The following is a 19,521-nucleotide window of genomic DNA, read 5'->3' on the forward strand; positions in this document are numbered from 1 at the left end:
TTTACTGCAACTCTTATTACAATAAATCTCAATCATATAGATAAAATTCCTGGTTGAATTGACAATAATCTTGTTAATATAGAGCCGACAATATATTAGTTTCATATTGATAATATTAATGGTCGTTATACAACTCTTGTAATTTCAACAATGTTTATTATCAATTTTAAAGTTAATATTGTACTATTAACAATTATAATATATGTTAATGATATAACTTATATTATGAATTTAACAACATTACAATCGTTAATAGTACAATACTGACTTTAAAATTGATAATAAACATTGTTGTAATAAATTACAAGATATGTATGATTAACATTAATATTATCAATATGATAGTAATACCTACCTATATTGTCGGCTCTATATTAACAAGATTATTGTCAATTCAACCAGGAATTTGATCTATATGATTTTTCGGTGTGTATCATTTATTCAATCTAATAATGCCTACTATAACACGTCAAGTATCGATCAATTTAATAATTTAAAAAATGTTACTTAAAGGGTTATAACGATGACAACCCTATTATTACTGGTATGTATATTGTATATTACATACTAAGTAAATAATTCATAAATTTAATGAATTTAAAATTATTATTTGACGACATTTAAATACATTAAGCTCAGATAAAAATACATTCAATCATCATTTCTTAACTCTCAGTAAAATAGTATGGAGATATGTAGCTAGAAATTATAAAAATGATTAAAATAATTTTTAATAAATGTGTAGGTACTCGCATATAAGTGACAATAATACCTATTATAATAAATTCTGCAGGTTTTAAATAATATAGATGTAATACTTATACATATGCAAATATAAAACTATTATACTTGTATAATATTATGATAGTATTATATACGTTATAATTACAATTATAATTGTATTATTTATTTATAATAAGTAATAATTAAGTTTTTATCATGTATTTTATTTTACTCACTACCTTCTACTACTTTTGCATTTATATCCTGCTTATGATTGTCAAAGACGCCTAATATCTTTATTTATTCGTAAAAATAAAATGGATTGGATACACCGTGTTTATCTCTTCTATTTTTGGATATTAAAGACTTAAGTACCTGTTTAGTATAAGATGTGATTATTATTGACTCGGTGTAATGTTTTTTTCGCACATTATTTTTAAACGACCTGCAGACAATAAACTAAATTGCAGCCTAAACGATTTGTTTTATTTTTATTTTTCATAACAATCGCACTATAATGAGTGTTGATCTGCACATTTCAATTCCTAATTTATAATTTAATTGTGGTAATTTTGATTCTTGCCTATACAGATTAAATAGAGAAGAATGATGGCATAATTGATAGACGCTTTTGGGGATGTAATTTAGGACGTTTGCCGAATGTTTACAAAGAGCAAATTGTCCGCATCTGTTGAACGTTTTTTTCTACCAGGGTTTCAAAGCAATATAAAAAGGGACGACGCCCGGGAGAGAACAAATAAAACTGGTCGCTGCATAGCATTCTGTCGAGCCAAAAGCCATTTAGAAGACGAGGAGGGGAGGAGCGAATCCGGACGGCGGGATTGCCTACTTAATTTAATCACTTAGCTTTTGCTGTGGACCATCACAACACGAATTGAAGGGAAAGAAATTCAAAAATTTCCAATACAATCCACATCAAACAATATATTAGAAATTATTATCATTATATCAACAAACATGTTGAAATAGCTAGTCCTGGAAAGATAAATAATGTTCCTTACTCAAAGTCAACTTTTTCGGCGATCTTATTTTTATGATCAGAAATAATAAATGCAAAAAATATATATTAATAGGTACATTACACAATTTTATTTTAGTATATTAATTATTAATATTAAAATGCTCTTTCATTTATCAAATCACATTAGGTAAGCCGAAAAACTTTAAAAAATGTATTTAATACGCAAACTTTGTGTTATTATTCTTTATTATTGTCATAAAACGAATTTAAAATAAAAAATATAAATATATCTCATATGTTCCAACTATTGCAATAAATGCATAAACAAATATTTTTATCTCTTTTATATGTTATTACAATCTGATAGTGAGAAAGTTATTGGTTAAAGCTTAAAGTAATATGGTTTTTTTTATATGTGAATACTTTTTATGTTATACTATACTATATATTATATATTTCAAGTTTTATGTAAAACATCCTATATATTACTCAAGTTCATAGATTGAATATTTATATAAAAAACACTTATGTTATAAAGTTTCTAATAGTGATGTTAACATACAAATAAAACTATATCACGTCATAATAGTGTAACATGTTATTGGTAGTATTTTTTTTGTACAGATTTTAATATTTTCTAAGCGTTTCAATGCGAAAAACAAAATTTTAAGTATAGCACCTTATAGGTACAAAGTCCTTACTCTTTACATTTTGAGATCAATCGTTTAAAAAAAATCACAAAACACTTATGTGGTGAAATTACTACTTAACTTCGTCCATTTGTCTTGAACTGAGTTAAAAAAAAACACGATTAACTCCATTCAGATATTTTTTATAACGTGTTGAAAGTTGGTTATAACAAAATTTATAGTTAGGTATGGTGTCCATCAAACATTTGGAATTACACGCCGCGTTTGAAGGTTTTTGGTTTTTATAAGATTAAAACGTCGCATTACTTTCTTGAGTTTATTTTATTTTATTACTTAAGTAAATTCAATTTAGAAAACATCTTATCCGTTAATGTACATTTTTATCGAACGTGATTTCAGTATTTTATTGGTTCTTATTTTATATTATAACAATTTAATAATATTTTCATACATCAGATTATCCAATTATTTGGACCGTAAATAAATATAAGCAGTGATTTTATAAAATAATTGCGTATCACTATAACCTCTCCTGCTAATAAATTGGTATATATATATATTATTATCATGTCTATGAGCCGCATGCGTTCGTACCATCTGTCACCATTATTTCCATAGATTTTTATTTCGTTGAGTACAGTGAAAAGTGAAAAATATCTATTTATAAAAAATTAATCTTTATGAATGTTAAGAATTAAGAATATGAATTTGTAAATGGTATAAATCATTTTAAGCAAACCCACAGAAAAGGTTAGACGGATATAAATTTTAGGTGAGAACATTACACCTATAAAAATGTATTTATTAATTTCTTTTAAATAGTTTTTATTGTTATTTTATGTTTGAGTGTATTATTGTTAGAAAAGAGTTTAGGTATTATAATGTAATCAATTAACTCCATTAACTGTATTTTATAATAAAATAAACGGTAAAGGGAATTTAAGAACATTTTAAACTGCTGAAAAACTGATCGTCTTTGATTGTATATGTTTTGTAGTTAAGCTTTGTTAACTGTTTATCTGTCACTGTTAGGGTTTTTGGTGTACTTAGCATAATGGCTATAAATTTTACATGAAAATCCCTCGAGATGTTTTCTCTTCAGCTCAGTCGTTTTATCGTCCCTGTTGCAACTGCCGTGGAAAAAAAATCTGCAATTCCAAATAGTCTGGCATATGAAATCTCGTACATTTTCCCCTATATTGTTCAGAATACATGTTTCGAAACTACACAAACTACTCAGTTATGCTAGCCGTAATCAGAAAAAAAAGATTAACTTTTTGTATAAACTATAAAATGTCTGTGTCTTTATAACGATTTTTTTTAATATATAGTAGACATTTAGTGTTTCGTATATTTTAATAATGATTTGAAACTCTTGATAAACAAACCTTTTAGAAAGCTTAAAGAAATTATAGTTAAGATTTTTGACACGTGAAATTGTCCAAAACAAAGAAGCATGTCGTGAAAATTTCGAAGCACTTCAAATTATCGTGATGAAAATCTACTTAGGTGGTATATACTTATCTGTTTTCCATCAGCATTTAAAAGAACAATTTAAGTATTTCAATGGAATAATAATTGGAAGTGAGTAGTTAAATTTCAAGTTGCAGTTCGTAATCAGGAAATTATCTCTTAAAAATAAAAAAATATAATAATAATCCATTTTATATATGCTGTAGGTATGCGCATGTTAAATATTTTTTTTAAATTTGATATTGTATTTTGTGATTTTCTTTACTTAATAATTGTCTTTGAAAAAAAAATTGTGTATATTTTTTACTTTGGAGAAGGTAAACCATTTGTGTAGTTAATTAGCTAGATATAAGTTGTAATTTTTAGCTATGAATCTATGATTATATATATATGATACTATTAATACTGGTGTAATGGTGTTACTTAAAATCTATAGGTACATTTTGATGATCTTACAATATTTAAAATATTTTAATACTAAATAGGTATACATAATTACATATTTTGTAAAATTGTGATGATTAATATTGAAGTATGTAAAAGTTCATAATATTTTATTTTTAGGGGACAGTAATTATATTAAATATATGTTTGAAGAAAGTGTTATCTTCATAATTTTAATGGAGGCACTTACATTAAATGTTGTATTCATCATAGAATATAAGTATTAAAATTATATACTATAAGTTGGTACAAACAAGCCACCGCGAATAGTAACGAAAATTGTATAACAATGCACTAAATTGACGATAAGAAGTTTTACTCATCATAAAAATATTAAATATAAATTCCTGTTTATGTAAGTATCTACAACAATGGAACTTTTTGAATGAGATGTATTATTTTAACTAAATAAACAGTTTTATATCATATTCTGCAAAGGGGAATATAAATATGCGTAATATATAACACATATAATAGTTTTTTTTTTTTAAATATATGACGTTTTTTAAAATTATCGTTCAATTCAAAGATTATGCCCGACAAGTTTTCAGCTCGATGATTATAACTACTACTTATTATTAATTATTATGAAGTAGTTAATAAAAAAAAAAAAAATAATAATGATTTTAAAGATTAATTATTTGTTAAGGAATAAACTTATTTTGTAATTTTTGTTTATCATCGATAGGCACATACTAAATTTTATAAGGCCATAATTTATTACTTATAATATATTATAATAGATGTACCTCATGTGCAATCTGTGTTGCGTTTTGTACTGCAAACGTTTTATTTTATTTTAATTAACACGATTAAAATTATAATACTACTCCCGGTTAAGATTACCTCAACTGTTGTATAAATAATGACGACAAGTCAGAACTGCATAATGAAACTTTTTATTTGAAGTATACACATTCATTATCATTTCTAATTAAAGACAAAGCAGCGCTGTCGTAGGTATTCGTACCCTCATCAAGAATTGAAAACTGACGTTGGTCGAATGGTTATACAGTCTAATGCTTTTCACCATCTGCATAATAAATCTAACCGTTGCCAATACACTCTATTCAGTTACCTTCAGTATTTAACTGAGTTAAATTCTATTAGCACTATGTCCTTTGATTTTTAAATGATGAAATCTTCACTTTTGTAGGTGTACTATATTATTGTTATTAAATAACAACAGGCGTATATGACTGACAATTAACTTGGTAAATAACAATACAAATTTGAAATTGCAATAAGTTACGATTTAAACCTAACACTTGTGGTTTAGACCATTGTCGAAATCGCTCTTACTTGTGTGATGTAAGAATATAATATACATAGAGCTTATAATTATTGGGTAAGTCTAAACTCATAAGTAGATTAATCTGTGAATTGTATTATTGATACACCCGTAATTTTAACATAATTTCTATAAGTGAAAAATATTTCCAAAAGTGAAATATATCTCAGGTAGGTACCCCTCATAAATTAATTATTTTAATTGTTATCTTAACAATAAAAGAATTGCTGAAATTATAACTTGAATAAGCGGAAATAATTAAATTGCAGTTTTAATAAAGTCCATTGCTGATAAATTTGATTTAACAATATAATATGATGAAGGGTTCTAACATTTATTTTTCCGTAGAAATAATAATTCAGTTAATATACTGTTAAATTTAATAAGTGTACCTACTTCATAAATAATAACATATTATTTAGTTTTATACAGAGAATTAAACAGACATCATTTTAGAAGAGAACATTTTATTATATGTAGGTTAGGTAACGGATACTGAAATTCACATTAAATTCAATTAATGAACGAAATACCCTGAGGATTTTTTTTTCATCATTGACAAAGGCACAAAGTACTTATTGATTAAACTAATTTATCTGAAGAGTTTATATTGAAACCTTTTCCTATCAGACGGAAGTAATATAACGTGCTTTGGTTAGAAATTACTCAATAGGTAATGAAATTGATTGTCTTGAAATACTTTGCGTGTTCTTTTAAACGTTTTCTCAAAATGTAATCCAATATTTTTTTTTTTATTATTGTTCATCTAAATTATTATATGGTGTAATTATCTCGATAAGTCTCATATTAATTTAATGATGAACTTGAGTGAATATGACATGTTTTCATAACAATTGTAGAAAAACTGAATAGATACCTAATTAATTGAATTCAAGATAATATTTTTAATATTTACATGTTTAATACATGTTCTATTTAAATATACGCAGATTAATATCATTGCAACAACAAAAAGTGTTACTTAAGTGTAACTATTTGAACAAACAAAAAGTATTTTTTCTTAACTCGAGAGTTATAGGTACACTTATACGTACCTACATAATTGCAGTGATATAACTAATTTCTAATATTCAAGATTATTACTTAAATTATTTTGCTTAAATTTATACCATCACTTAAATTTAATCGATAGCTATGTTTTATTCGTAAGCTTCGATTGGAACTTGTTAAAATTGTATTTATTGTTATATATCATGTTTAGCCATGAATTATTATCCATTAAAAGCATTTATCGAGTACAAATAATTCTGGATTATAGATAGGCGATGCATATTTATAACTTGACGTTAAATAATAAAATATGATATTTTAACATCTATACGACTATACGTTTTCACAAAATAACAACAATTTAACAGATTTATGCCTTCAAAATATGATTTATCTTTCATTTAGATCAGTTTTTATTTAATATGATAACACAACATAATGTACATAAAATATATTCAAAGTACTTTTTATAATCTCAACTTAATACAATTAGAAATGTTCTTATATTTTTCAAAAAATATACCTCCGTAGGTTAGTCATAAGTCATTGTATGTATGTCAATCAGCTATTACTTATTAATACATATTGATAAATAACTCTGTATAATTTGTCATAAATTTTGTTTGTTTCAAAATTAAAATGTAATTGCAATATGCAATTATAAATTAATTGTATCTATTATATATATATATATTGGTGTAATATATTTATAGCTTTATAAAAATATTGTATTTTTAAATTTCCATAATAAAAATGATTAAAGAATATAAGCTTATGTACTAATTTAATTACCATTATTTATGATAATTTCAGACGTTATTTCAATGAATGGCTTGATAGGTACACCTCTCGGTGTTATATTCCGGAATGCGAAGGGACAAATGGTCAAAGGGAGGAAAATATAATTATTACCATAGCAACCCTGCCGGTCTCGCAGTCATGGCGGCGGAACCAGACGACAAAACCAATAATATTACTTTAAAACAAACACCAAATTTGCTTTTGGATTGTTAGTATCAGATTATTAGTTTTGATAACTAACTAGATTCCATTTTCAAACTCGGTATTATGAACAATTTGGAAGGTTTACGTAAATAATTAAATAAAGGCAATTCGTAATTTGAAATATAGAGTGATAGTAACAAACTAACAAATGATTGGAATGTAGAAATAATAATAATCTGGGTTCTTATTGATATCATTAGTAATTTATAGTGTAATAGAAATCGATAATTAAACATTTTTTTGAGAAACATTCAAATATGTAAGTTTAACTTGTTTATGATGTTTAAATAAAATATTAAATAATGTTAAGGTTAATTTACTTTGTCGGACAATAGTATCTTTATTTTCCAGACAAAGTAATTATTCACTTTTTAGAAATATTTTCTAAAAGAGAGTATTAAGGATTCAATGGTTAACTTTTTGACACTTCATATTAGAATACAGAACATTATTAAGTAAAGAAAATAAATAAAACAAATAATGTAAGTTAACATATGTATAAATTTATTTTATTTTATACAATAAATGTAATGAGGAAGGTATTGGAGTGTATGTATTGCTGTTATACAACCTTTTTATGCTGGTTTTGTGTATGAAAATTTCATAAAGTTGAGCTTTAGAATTGTCAAATTTACAATACTATATCTACTATACTATATACTATACTAATAATATCTCTATACTTATATATTTCCACGGAATAGTGGAAATTGTGTTAATAAAATATAAAAATAACAATGATATCATATACTAAAATCTTAGTCCGTGGACGGTATTTATCGTGCAAAACTGAGATAAGTGATTTTAATAGGTATTTTAAATTTTGTTTTATTTTGTAAATTTTTTTTTTATGATCGCTTTATATAGAACAATTAAAGTATTTTGAGTTGTATTTGGCATATTAGTAATCAAAATTTGCACATGAAGTCAACATCGTGATGGCGTGATTAAATAATTCAAACTAAGAAAATTAAAGAAAATCTCATTTAGCTGATCTGAATTAATCATATAATATTTCTTCTCCTGTAAAATTTACTATTTTGGACTATACGCCTTTAACGATTTAAACTAACGATATCATTGCTCCGTTAAGAATCTAAAAGTTAAGAAGATGTTCGGAATCATATTGGAAAATGTAGTTTTGAATATATACATAAGTAGGTATAAAAATATCTAATAACTAGTACAATAAATTAATAGTAATAAGTACCATATACTATACTAGTTGATAACATCTATAGGGCTGTATATTTGTAGAAAAATGGATTTTTTTTAGTTATAATCGTAAAATACAGATTTCTTAACACAAATTTTAAATTGGCATTTTTGATTTCTTAAATATTTTTGGTTATTTTTCAATTTGTTATTATTTGTTTTTCATATTTTTAAGTAGATTTCAGTATATTTCAGTAGATTGAAACTTCTTACACGCATTTTATAAATTGTTTTTTTATTATATAAATATTTTAGACATTCAGCGCGTATTTAAATATTGTTACTTAAGTAACAATATTTGATAGAGTGTAAGATTTGGAATTTAATTTGTGATTTTGGTGTACCTTAATGAATTACTGAATTTTCAAGATATTAACGACATTTTTAAGATTTGTATTAATGCTTTATTAAATTGGAGACCTGAATAATACTTAGCTCTATCATCTTCATCAAATGTGACCATCTAAATCAGCGCCATAATCAGTTACTATGGCTGTGCCAAGTATAAAGTAATTTTAAGTAGGCTTGCCTACAATCTACAAACATTGGACTTTTAATATTTAAAAAGGCAGTGATTGAATTAGCAAAATGTTAAGTTATTAAGAGATATAAAAACTCACCAAAATTTTAATTTCCTAATACTTACAATCTGTTGTAAGACATTAAAAAATACAATTAGTAAAATGTTCGCCAAAATATTATTGAAAACCCCGTATTCTGTGATAACCAATACCCATAATACCTAACCTAATCTAACTCATACTATGAGCAAGTAGTAAGTATTTGAAATTTTTTTTATTTAATAATATATTTGAAATATTTAACTTAATAAATTCTAATTTTATGGATTGTAAAAATCTTGTAACCAAATAAAATATAGCGGGTTAACTCAATAATATTTTTAGTAATTTATCGAAAATAAATAGACAATTATTATATATTTTACATTTAATTTTTTTTTTTACTATCTAAACAAAATGTTATGCCTGTTTTGTATGTATATTTTTAGATACAGTGTTCATACAAAAGCTCACTGTTTTATGCTTTGAAGCATATTAACAACGATAGTTTTATTGAAGCAAATCATGATACATTGATACAAAATCAATAAATAAACGCACAGCACATTAAAACCTATTCTTTGTATTTTTATCATTCCATAACTTAATAATGTTTTATTTATGCAATTACGTATGCTCTTTCGTTAACTCTAAATCGTATACAATAAACTGACAAAAAAAACAACAATAATTTTGGTATTAAATAGCGCCGACGGCACACGTGCGACAATGCGTTTGTTGAAAAAAGTTTGTCGATTGCAGATATTATGCCGAATCAACACCTATAGGCTACTGAATATGAGCTTTGCTAATTACAAACCAATCAAACTTTCGATCAATCTAGAAAGGTGCATTTATACTGCACCGAACCACAGTGCCTACAAACAAATTCAACTATACCTACACATGACCTATCTATACAGTCAAATCAAAGTGGTCGTTGCGTGTTGAGGACAGAAATTAGTTCAAAACTCAGAATATACTTACGGCTGAAAGCAAAAATGTTAAATAAATTCCTTTTTATACCAATAACTGTCCGATCTCTGGTCTATACCTATTGCACACGTCATGTATACTTGCAATTGATTGAGAAAATTCTAAAAAAAAAACTAATACACTCATTACATAACTATACTCGTGATGTATATAACACCTATAATAACTCTATTAAGTTCAAATCTGAAATCGAGTAAAGGCGGATTCGTAGTCTGCAGACCGGTTAGGTTAGATTGACCCGTTGACCGTTCTTCAACTACAATAGGTACCTATACAAGAATATGACGTCGGAATCAATACAAGCGCCATTTTGCAAGATATCACTATCAGGTTCGTATTTCGCCGTATAGTTTACACTGAAAAGAACTTCATGAAAAAAAAAACTGAGGTATGCGTTTGTTTACACGTTTGCTTGGCGTTGACTGAAATAATACATAAATAAATAAAAGCGGAGCACGAATAAGATGTTTGAACAAGGGATTTGAAAGAATCATTCCTCAGGAATGAAATAGCTGAAGCATACTTGTATATTCAGAGTTCACACACTCCCGAATTGATGTGGATTCTAAGTTGATGCCTATATACGTTTGGCGGTTACTTATACCTAATACCTATGATACATTTTTGATCTATTTGATTACAAACACGTATAACATCATATTATAATATTATGTATTTGTTAAATATAATGTTCGTTTTTAAGATCATGATAGATTTATATGGTCATTTGATCACCTGTTTTGACTCATCGTGAGTTGACATTCTTGTATCTGAATTTTAAGAACTCAATTAAAATTATATAGGTAGTTATTCTTTTGAATAAAGAATTCATTATGTTATAGATCAATTCAGACATCAAAGATTATATTTTTTATTAATCTGCTATTGTATTTAATTTTCGGTTTATTAATTATAGAAAATTCGATTATAATCATCATCCATCAATAGCTGAATATAGTAAATATAATACTTTATTGAAATTTGATAAAATATGTATTTAGAATTATCCGATTTAATTCAATATCATGCAAACAAGAAAACCCATCAATACAGATAACGATGCATTGACCTAATAGTAGGATCATACTTGAGAATAATTATGTGAACTTACGATTTCTGATTTAAAACAAAAACTATTAACTTTATGAACAACTTAAATATTATTACCAGCAAATAGCGATAATTTCATAGTACCTACCAATAACTATCCAACTTTGATGTATTTTAGTGTTTGTATATTCAGCTTTATATAGGTAAGATTAGCATATATTTTTATAATTCCAATAAAAGTTCAGTCTTTCATATCTACCAATTATTTATTTTGTTTGCATGTAAACCAAAAATTGCTATAACATATATTATCATCTATATATTATTCATAAAAATAAACGTATGATTGAAATACTTGTTTTAAACTATTCGATATTGTAAATCAATAAATAAACAATTTTCCTATTTCTATGAAAAATTATAATTTAATTCATCTCATTTAATTTGGATCATCACATTAAGATATAAAGTTTTGTTCAATTTATCAAGTAGATATCTACAACTTACATGACATGAAATGTGAATACAGTTTAGATTTTAAAACCGATAAGTAAATACCTTTCACTATTTGGAGAACATTTAGTATTATAAACAGATTTAATTCGATGACAATCTATTATTAGGTATAGTTAGAACATAAAAGTATTGTATTGATATTTAAAAAAGTTAAATACTACAAGTAAAACATTATAAAGTGAGTGTGTGAAATAAAATAATAAGTTAGTTTAGATTATATTTTTCAATAATACTTTTTTTTTTATAAGTTCTATAATTTTATGAGCTAGTTAAGTACTTCAAAATTAGAAGTAAAACTTATTATTTTGTTTATAGGGGAGGTCTTAACACTCAAACATTTTTAAAAATATTAATGATAAAATTGTAAGTAATAGTAAGACTATCAACATTGATTTAGAAATATTATATTATACTTATTATTTTTTATTTCAACTAAAAAAATTAATTTAATAAAATAATGATGATTTTGGTTTTATTCTATTAGTTGATGATAAACTAAACTTTCAGGTAGTTGGAAAAAGTATAAATATACCTACTAATGTTATAATGTTAAATATAACTTAACTAATTAAGCGTAGTATATTACAAAGTAAATTATTGTAATAATCACATTTTTATATGAAATCCTTACAGAACGTAGACTCAATAACGATTACAAAGAAATCAATATTAAATAATAGAGGTTAGAAGTATTTAGAATTTTTTCCGGTTTGTGTAACGCTATTATAAAGACATTTTTTTTTAAAACATTTAAAATAATGAATTCTCTAATTTTTATATAATATAATACACCTATAGTGATCTTAATATTATAATTATATTTATTAAACTCAATCAATCTTTATACTTTATGAAAATAATAATATATGTTAATCAGATAAATAGTTTTTTAGTCTCTAAACTTATTAAATATCATAAAAATTATATTGTTTATTATAACGAAAAATATATTTTACCTGCTAAATCATGCAATCTAGGTCCAGCGTAAAACATTCCTGCTCTAGCAAACCACTCAAGTTGCATCTGTTGTAATTGGCCAGCAGATACATTTGAGCGATTGGGATTTGCAGTTGTGGCTGAAACTGTTGCGATTGTTGAGCTTGAAGAATTATTATTGGTGTTCGTGTCTATACGAGGTAATGGTTGAAATGCTGAAGATCCGTGAATAAACCCAAACCCGCCATTCCGTCTATGGTCGCGGGTTAAAAGTTCGGAAGCTGATGAAGTGATTGGGAAGTCAGACTTCAAGTAGTTGGAACTGTAAGTCAATGATCGCATTGCCGTGGTCGAAATCGCATCGTTTTCGTCGCTGTGTTTACCTTCGTATCCGTATTGTTGTTCCGGCCCAGGAGATATTGAAGCACTGCGGCTTGAACAAGGGGTAGACGAACAGTCTGATGACGCGGTCAATGATGTCTTGCGGGAAACTTCACGGTGGCCTAGCAACGCTTCAATACAAAACGAAGTTTTCTTCGATTTTGACGGAGAATCACTTATTGGTTTTTGTTTTAAATCTAATGGGCTCGCCGAGTACCGTACTCTGGAACACGAGTCTTCTTCGATATCAGACCGCGACATAATTAAATGATTCGCGTTTTCAGCAGCTATTTTATAAATGGGTAATTAATATGATCAATTAATTTGATTGGTTTATTTATGCGAAATAATACTGCAGCATCAATCGATGTGTTTCTACAGCGCACATGTGGTCGACTGTTACGAAATGGAGTTGATCATACAGAGAACGATTGTAAAAACCATTCGGCTACTTAACAAGGGGGCGAGGGTTGGCGAAACAACTACCAGTACATGGGGTGAGAAAAGGGAAGTGAACGGAACGACCTTATTGGTTGCCGTTTTGTATAGAGGGCCACGCCTCTATCTCTTATTCTTTAGTAGTTGGTATACATATATGCGGGGTTACGGGCTTTTAACAACTTGTTAGTATCTTTACCAAACGCACTGATCGTATTATTTGGCTTATTCATTTCTGTTCACGAGAACGATGTGATTTTATATCGCATTATTTATGTTTTTTTTTTTTTTTTTGTCACGCTTATAAATCTAACAAACATTATTCGAGTAGCCAAAAATATGAGTAACCAAATTATGAACAACACGCTGCTCTCGCGCTTAGTATTTTTTTTATACAAGCTTTAAGAAATTATCATAATTTATATAACTATAATACACCATAATATGTTGGTACCTATTTTACCTACACTTATACAATATACTTTTTTATATTTGCATAATATTGTTATTGATTAATTGACATGCAATACATTAAACCAAGCTATCACATAATAAATTACAATCGTTTCTCTATTATAATATTAAAATGTACATTTATCTTTTTAATTCACACATTTTTTTTTTTGATTTCCAGTTGTGTTGCTACTTTTTTCCGTATTTGAATTTGAATGCATTTATTATCCTTCATATTACTGTTTTATATAATGATTACAAATATTATTATTGCGTATATATCTATGTAATAATATAAATATAATCTTATTGATCCACGCAAACGTAGCTATACGGACCAAATAAAAGCTGTGACGATTTTTTTTTATCTTTTTATCCTCAGTTGTTGTATGGTATTCTGCTAAATTCATAAAAAATAAAAAATAAAATTTATTGGTAGGTATTATAGTATTATATTAGTATCTATACTTGTAGAAAATAGGTTCTTATTATAGATAGGTATACTGCCAAATGTCTATAGGCATTAATATTTTAATATACAATCTATTTTGTTCTGTTGTAATTTAATTTAATTTTTATTACACCATAATATTATAGTCAGCTGGCGTATATATATATTTTAAAAGACCAATGTTGTTCCGTTGTTGGATACCTACCCACTTCGAGGCTTACGTTCTATTTTTTTACTTTACCAAACTATATGCTGAGTAAATAAGTGTACTTGTGTCTTGTTGGCGAACATCAAGCTCTAATATACCCTGCAGGGACTACGGGTAATAAGCGGCGGATCTGATCTAATCAGAGTCCGCACGGTCTGCCGAAAACAAACATAGTTTTCGTAATTCCAGTCACGTACGAATGGGAAGGCTGGCGTGCGAGTATTAAGCTATTTATCGTTTTCCGCGACGACTTATAGTTAAGTTTTGCGTCGTTTGCGCATGATAATGTATACGAATTCTCCATTGTGATCGTTCGAATGAAATATTACAACTGTTTGAGCTGAATAAGTTGTTCAGTTCGAGACTAATATAAACGGCTGTTTTTGAAATCGACAATAATTTTCTCAACAGCGTGTAATTGAATTGTTGCGTTATGATTAGCGTTAATATATACAGATATAGGTACACGTTTTGACGAGTATTTTGACTGCTGGTGTAGTTTAAAATTGTAGTTTAATTGTTAATATGTTTAAATAACCTAAAATGTTACTTACAAAAATACTTTAAAAATAATAGATCATGAGAAAAAAAGCTATGTTCATTTAAACGAAAATGTATAGTATATTGTAATATTGTATTATAGGCGTACATTAAAATATTATGGTGCCGGTAAATCATTGTTGTGCATAAGTCATTATTGTGACTAAGAATAACTAGGTACGCATACCTACCCTTTATTGAGATTACAATTCACAACACTTTGTAAGACAAAACAAATCTTCAAAAAAAAAAATAATCAATTTAAACGAGGCGTTAACACTGATATTCTTATTCGTTCCTATACTGAACATTTGTGTCGTAAGCTTAATTTTAAATTATAAGTAATGACGAACCAATATTAAATTCAAAGAAGATCATCTAAAAAAACTATGATGTTAGTATGTTATAATTTTTGTAATATATGAAAATATACAATTAACTATTATTTTATAAAAAATTACCTCCCTAAATGTTTATTTATTCTAAAAATAATTTAGGTTTAGTGAAGTTATCTATCATTATTATTGTTAAATCAATAAGTTCATTGTAATTTCCATACATATAGTAAACATTAATTTAAAAAAATGTAATAATTTATTTTGTATCTAAATATTCTAAGATATTATAGAGTACGATTTATCTCTTTCTTTAAAATGTTAACTCTTTTTATATCTAATTTTTAATTAGGTATATATAAAGTAGATACTTGAAACTACAAATTCTATTAAAATCTAAATTATGATTTACTATAAGTACCTACTATAGGTGTGTATTAATAATGTACCTATCATATAAAATATAAGTATATATTGTTAAGTATTATTAATTCTCATTGTAAACGTTCATAATAAAAACATATTATATAAAAGATTTCTCAAACTAAGTATTGAATTAAACAGAATAATATTATAAACAATAATTTGTATAAACAATACACATAATATGTAAGAAATATTAACAACACTACATGATTGATTTTAAAATCCATGCCATTATACAGGTACAGACATTTATAGTAAGTACTTAAATACCATCAGATCCCAATTATCTACTCATTTAGTTGCAAAATATTGTAGGTACTACACCATTAAACAAGGGCAAAGAATAAAGTTAAGAATTTCAAAATAAAATCTTCTAAGCGTTAGCAGTGAGTTCATTCAAATAAGTTAAGTAAATGTGTACATTTTATTTATAGGTTAGTCTACTGAATAATGACGTTGTTAATTTAATTTAATTTTGAGGTGTATGAACTTAGAATTTAGCCCCACCTAAAGCAATCAGATCTATATAATGGTACTTATAGGTTGTACTAATGATGAAGTGGTAAAAATAATAAATAAATGTAAAACTGATATTGTTTTGTCGTTCCCCTTGAAATGTTCATAGAGGCTTACATTATTGTACGCAAAATATTGATAATCACGTGATTAGCACAGGATAGTCGAAGTATTATATATACCTATATATAGCTATGGAGTATGTACCTACTTATATTAAAATTTAAAAATTTAAAAACCATACCTAATTATATGACACTCTAAAACCTACAATCTAATAAATTAGTTTTATCTGTATTTTTGAGATATCAAAAGACAATTTAATGACTAAATATGGTTAGATAAACATTTTGTCATAGGCGCCCGCAGGGGGGCAAGCTGGGGCACTTCCCCCCTGGCTTTTTCAAAATATTTTTTTTTAATTGAATGTTTTAAGATAAATTACTATATACTATATAACAAGTTGAAAGTGGTTATAAAAATAGTAATATACTATTAGAAACATTAAAAACATTAGATTAGATTTAATTGATCTAATTAATAATAACAAATATTATGAAGAAATTGTTGATCGTTTCGGAAGAGATGTGAGACGATTACAATTTCTTTTTGAGAATTAGTTACCTTTACCTTTTACTTATACCTATGTATCTAATACCTATATTAATTATAAAATAATTTGTAATATAATAAAATAAAATATATTCAAAACGAGTATAATAAAAAAGGTTATTATTTTAAAACACCCAGTAAAATTATAATATTTATCCTCAAATCCTAACATTGCCCCCCCCCCCCTTAGAAGAATGTCTGCGGGCGCCTATGCATCTTGTTATTTCATTATTAAATAAAAAATAATATAACAAAATATATAGGTACAATTCATATTCATGTTAGTTTATTTTTCGTTTTTAGATAATTTATTAAATAATTGTAGTGTGAAATAAAAATCTATTAACATTTTATTTTATATATTTTATGGTTTTTACTCATCGCAGTATTATCTAGCTTTTTAGTGATTTTTCTTTAGTTTATACCTACCTATTACGGAAAAAAAATCGTTCGTAAAAATATAATTTAAAAATTAAAGCCAATATACGATTATAATAAGGGTGCCTATGTGAACATATTGAATACTTTTCAAGCTTCATTGCACACTCACCGATGATATAATACTATAATTAATAAACTTGTTTTTATTAGATGACTGGTTGATATTGATATATGTAGAAATACATATTTGGTTCATGTCTGTATATTTATAATTGTGCGTCTTATAATAAATATAAGTCCCAAGCCTTTTGATCATATATATGTTATAACTATATTTGAGTTAATACAAAAATATTAAATATGATTTACAATTATAATATCAATTTATGATACATGTAATGGCTTTAAATTATCCTCCTCAAAATTGTTTTAGAATAGTATAGCAATAATATACGAATGTTTACAATGTACCTACATTATTATATTATTTTATACCTATATAATATAGAAAATAATATAATAAAATGACATTATTTTTTTCATTTATTTATGATATTAAGGGCTTAAGAAACTTATTTTTAAACACTTATATACATAAATATTATACGTATACCTAAAATAAATTTTATTCTAAGTACCTTCTATATAGATTTAAGAATAATATCGAAAACATAATACTAATCTTCTATTTCATTACCTATCTATTAGACCAATAAACATGCTTAAAGTTTCAATAACTTTATTACTACAAATTTTTTTTTTTATATATCATAAAAAAATCAAAACTGTTTTACGATCTATGAGAATTCAATAAAAATTATTAGCTCTAAAACACGTTATTTATAAATGAAAGCGTAATAATATAATATTCGCTAGATGTACATAAAACAATTCAATATAAAAACGATTCATGATCGGCAGAAAAAAGAAGTCTCATTACGAAGCCGCCATTTTGGAATGATGATACGCAACTTGGCACTGAGCTCAAGAAACAAAATAAAATCTAACGAAGCGTTACATAATTTGATTTTAACCTACGCCTCCCTAGCTTTGTGTAACCAGAGGGAAAAACAATTTTCCCACCACACTATATATATACGTGCTTACGTATAAGCTTACTACTCATATTTTCATTTACGCTACAGTTATTTTCAGTAGTGTGGTCGCGTAGGTATCCAGAATTTTTTTTTGTGGGTTCAAATATTCCTATTCACCCTCTAATAAATACTGATATTCACATACATAAACATTTATTTTGTTTTGAGTTAATTATATAACCGTATATAGTTATAACTTATATAATCTTTTAACCCAAGTTTGGAAGGTATGGGAGGCTGAAATCAAACGGTTAGGTGTATCGTGTATTTATTATTGATAAATTATTTATGTTATATATAAGAGGCTATTATAGTTATTAGACAACAAATATGAATACAAGAATAATTATAATTATTATAGGATAAGTTATTATTCTTGATTAAAAAAAAAACTTGATAATAATAAACTCCTTTTAATAAGTATTATAATAAGGGACAGTTGTAGGTGTCAAGTGTAGGTACCTCATAATTGAGATGGAAGTCCTAGTAACTAGTAAGACACTATAATGTTTATTATGTTAAATTTTAATTCAATTAAAATCAATCGTTGCAAACAAAAAATGATTGTGAACAATGACGGTATGTTATCTAGGATAACTTATTCTACATTAAAAAGTATGATTCGTGATATTTTTTGGAGACCGAGCTGCTCCGATGAATTTATTGATTTTACTATAATGTGATGGGTGTTTTTATGTTTTTTAATCTTCATTCTTCACTTTTTGGGAAAGTAAAAATTACTTTGATTTTCTTTAATCACATCATTTCTATAGTAGGAAAGTGAATCTAGTTGGTACTTGTAGCCTATTGGGTCAAAGGTAGAAATTCCAA

General features: G+C 26.2%; 1 protein-coding gene across 1 annotated transcript in view; it reads right to left on the bottom strand.

The window, feature by feature from the left end:
• exex (motor neuron and pancreas homeobox extra-extra) overlaps positions 1 to 13,619 on the bottom strand; it is a 29,181-nt gene extending 15,562 nt beyond the window's left edge. The window contains exon 1 of the mRNA XM_015519219.2: positions 12,873 to 13,619. Coding sequence (XP_015374705.2) covers positions 12,873 to 13,494 — 622 coding nt within the window. The 5' untranslated portion in view covers positions 13,495 to 13,619. The remainder of the gene's footprint in view (positions 1 to 12,872) is intronic.
• Positions 13,620 to 19,521: the final 5,902 nt, after the last annotated feature.

This window comes from Diuraphis noxia, unplaced genomic scaffold (assembly GCF_037042655.1).
Source record: "Diuraphis noxia isolate RWA-SAM2 unplaced genomic scaffold, SU_Dnox_SAM2 contig0001, whole genome shotgun sequence".
Classification (NCBI taxonomy): Eukaryota; Metazoa; Arthropoda; class Insecta; order Hemiptera; family Aphididae; genus Diuraphis; species Diuraphis noxia.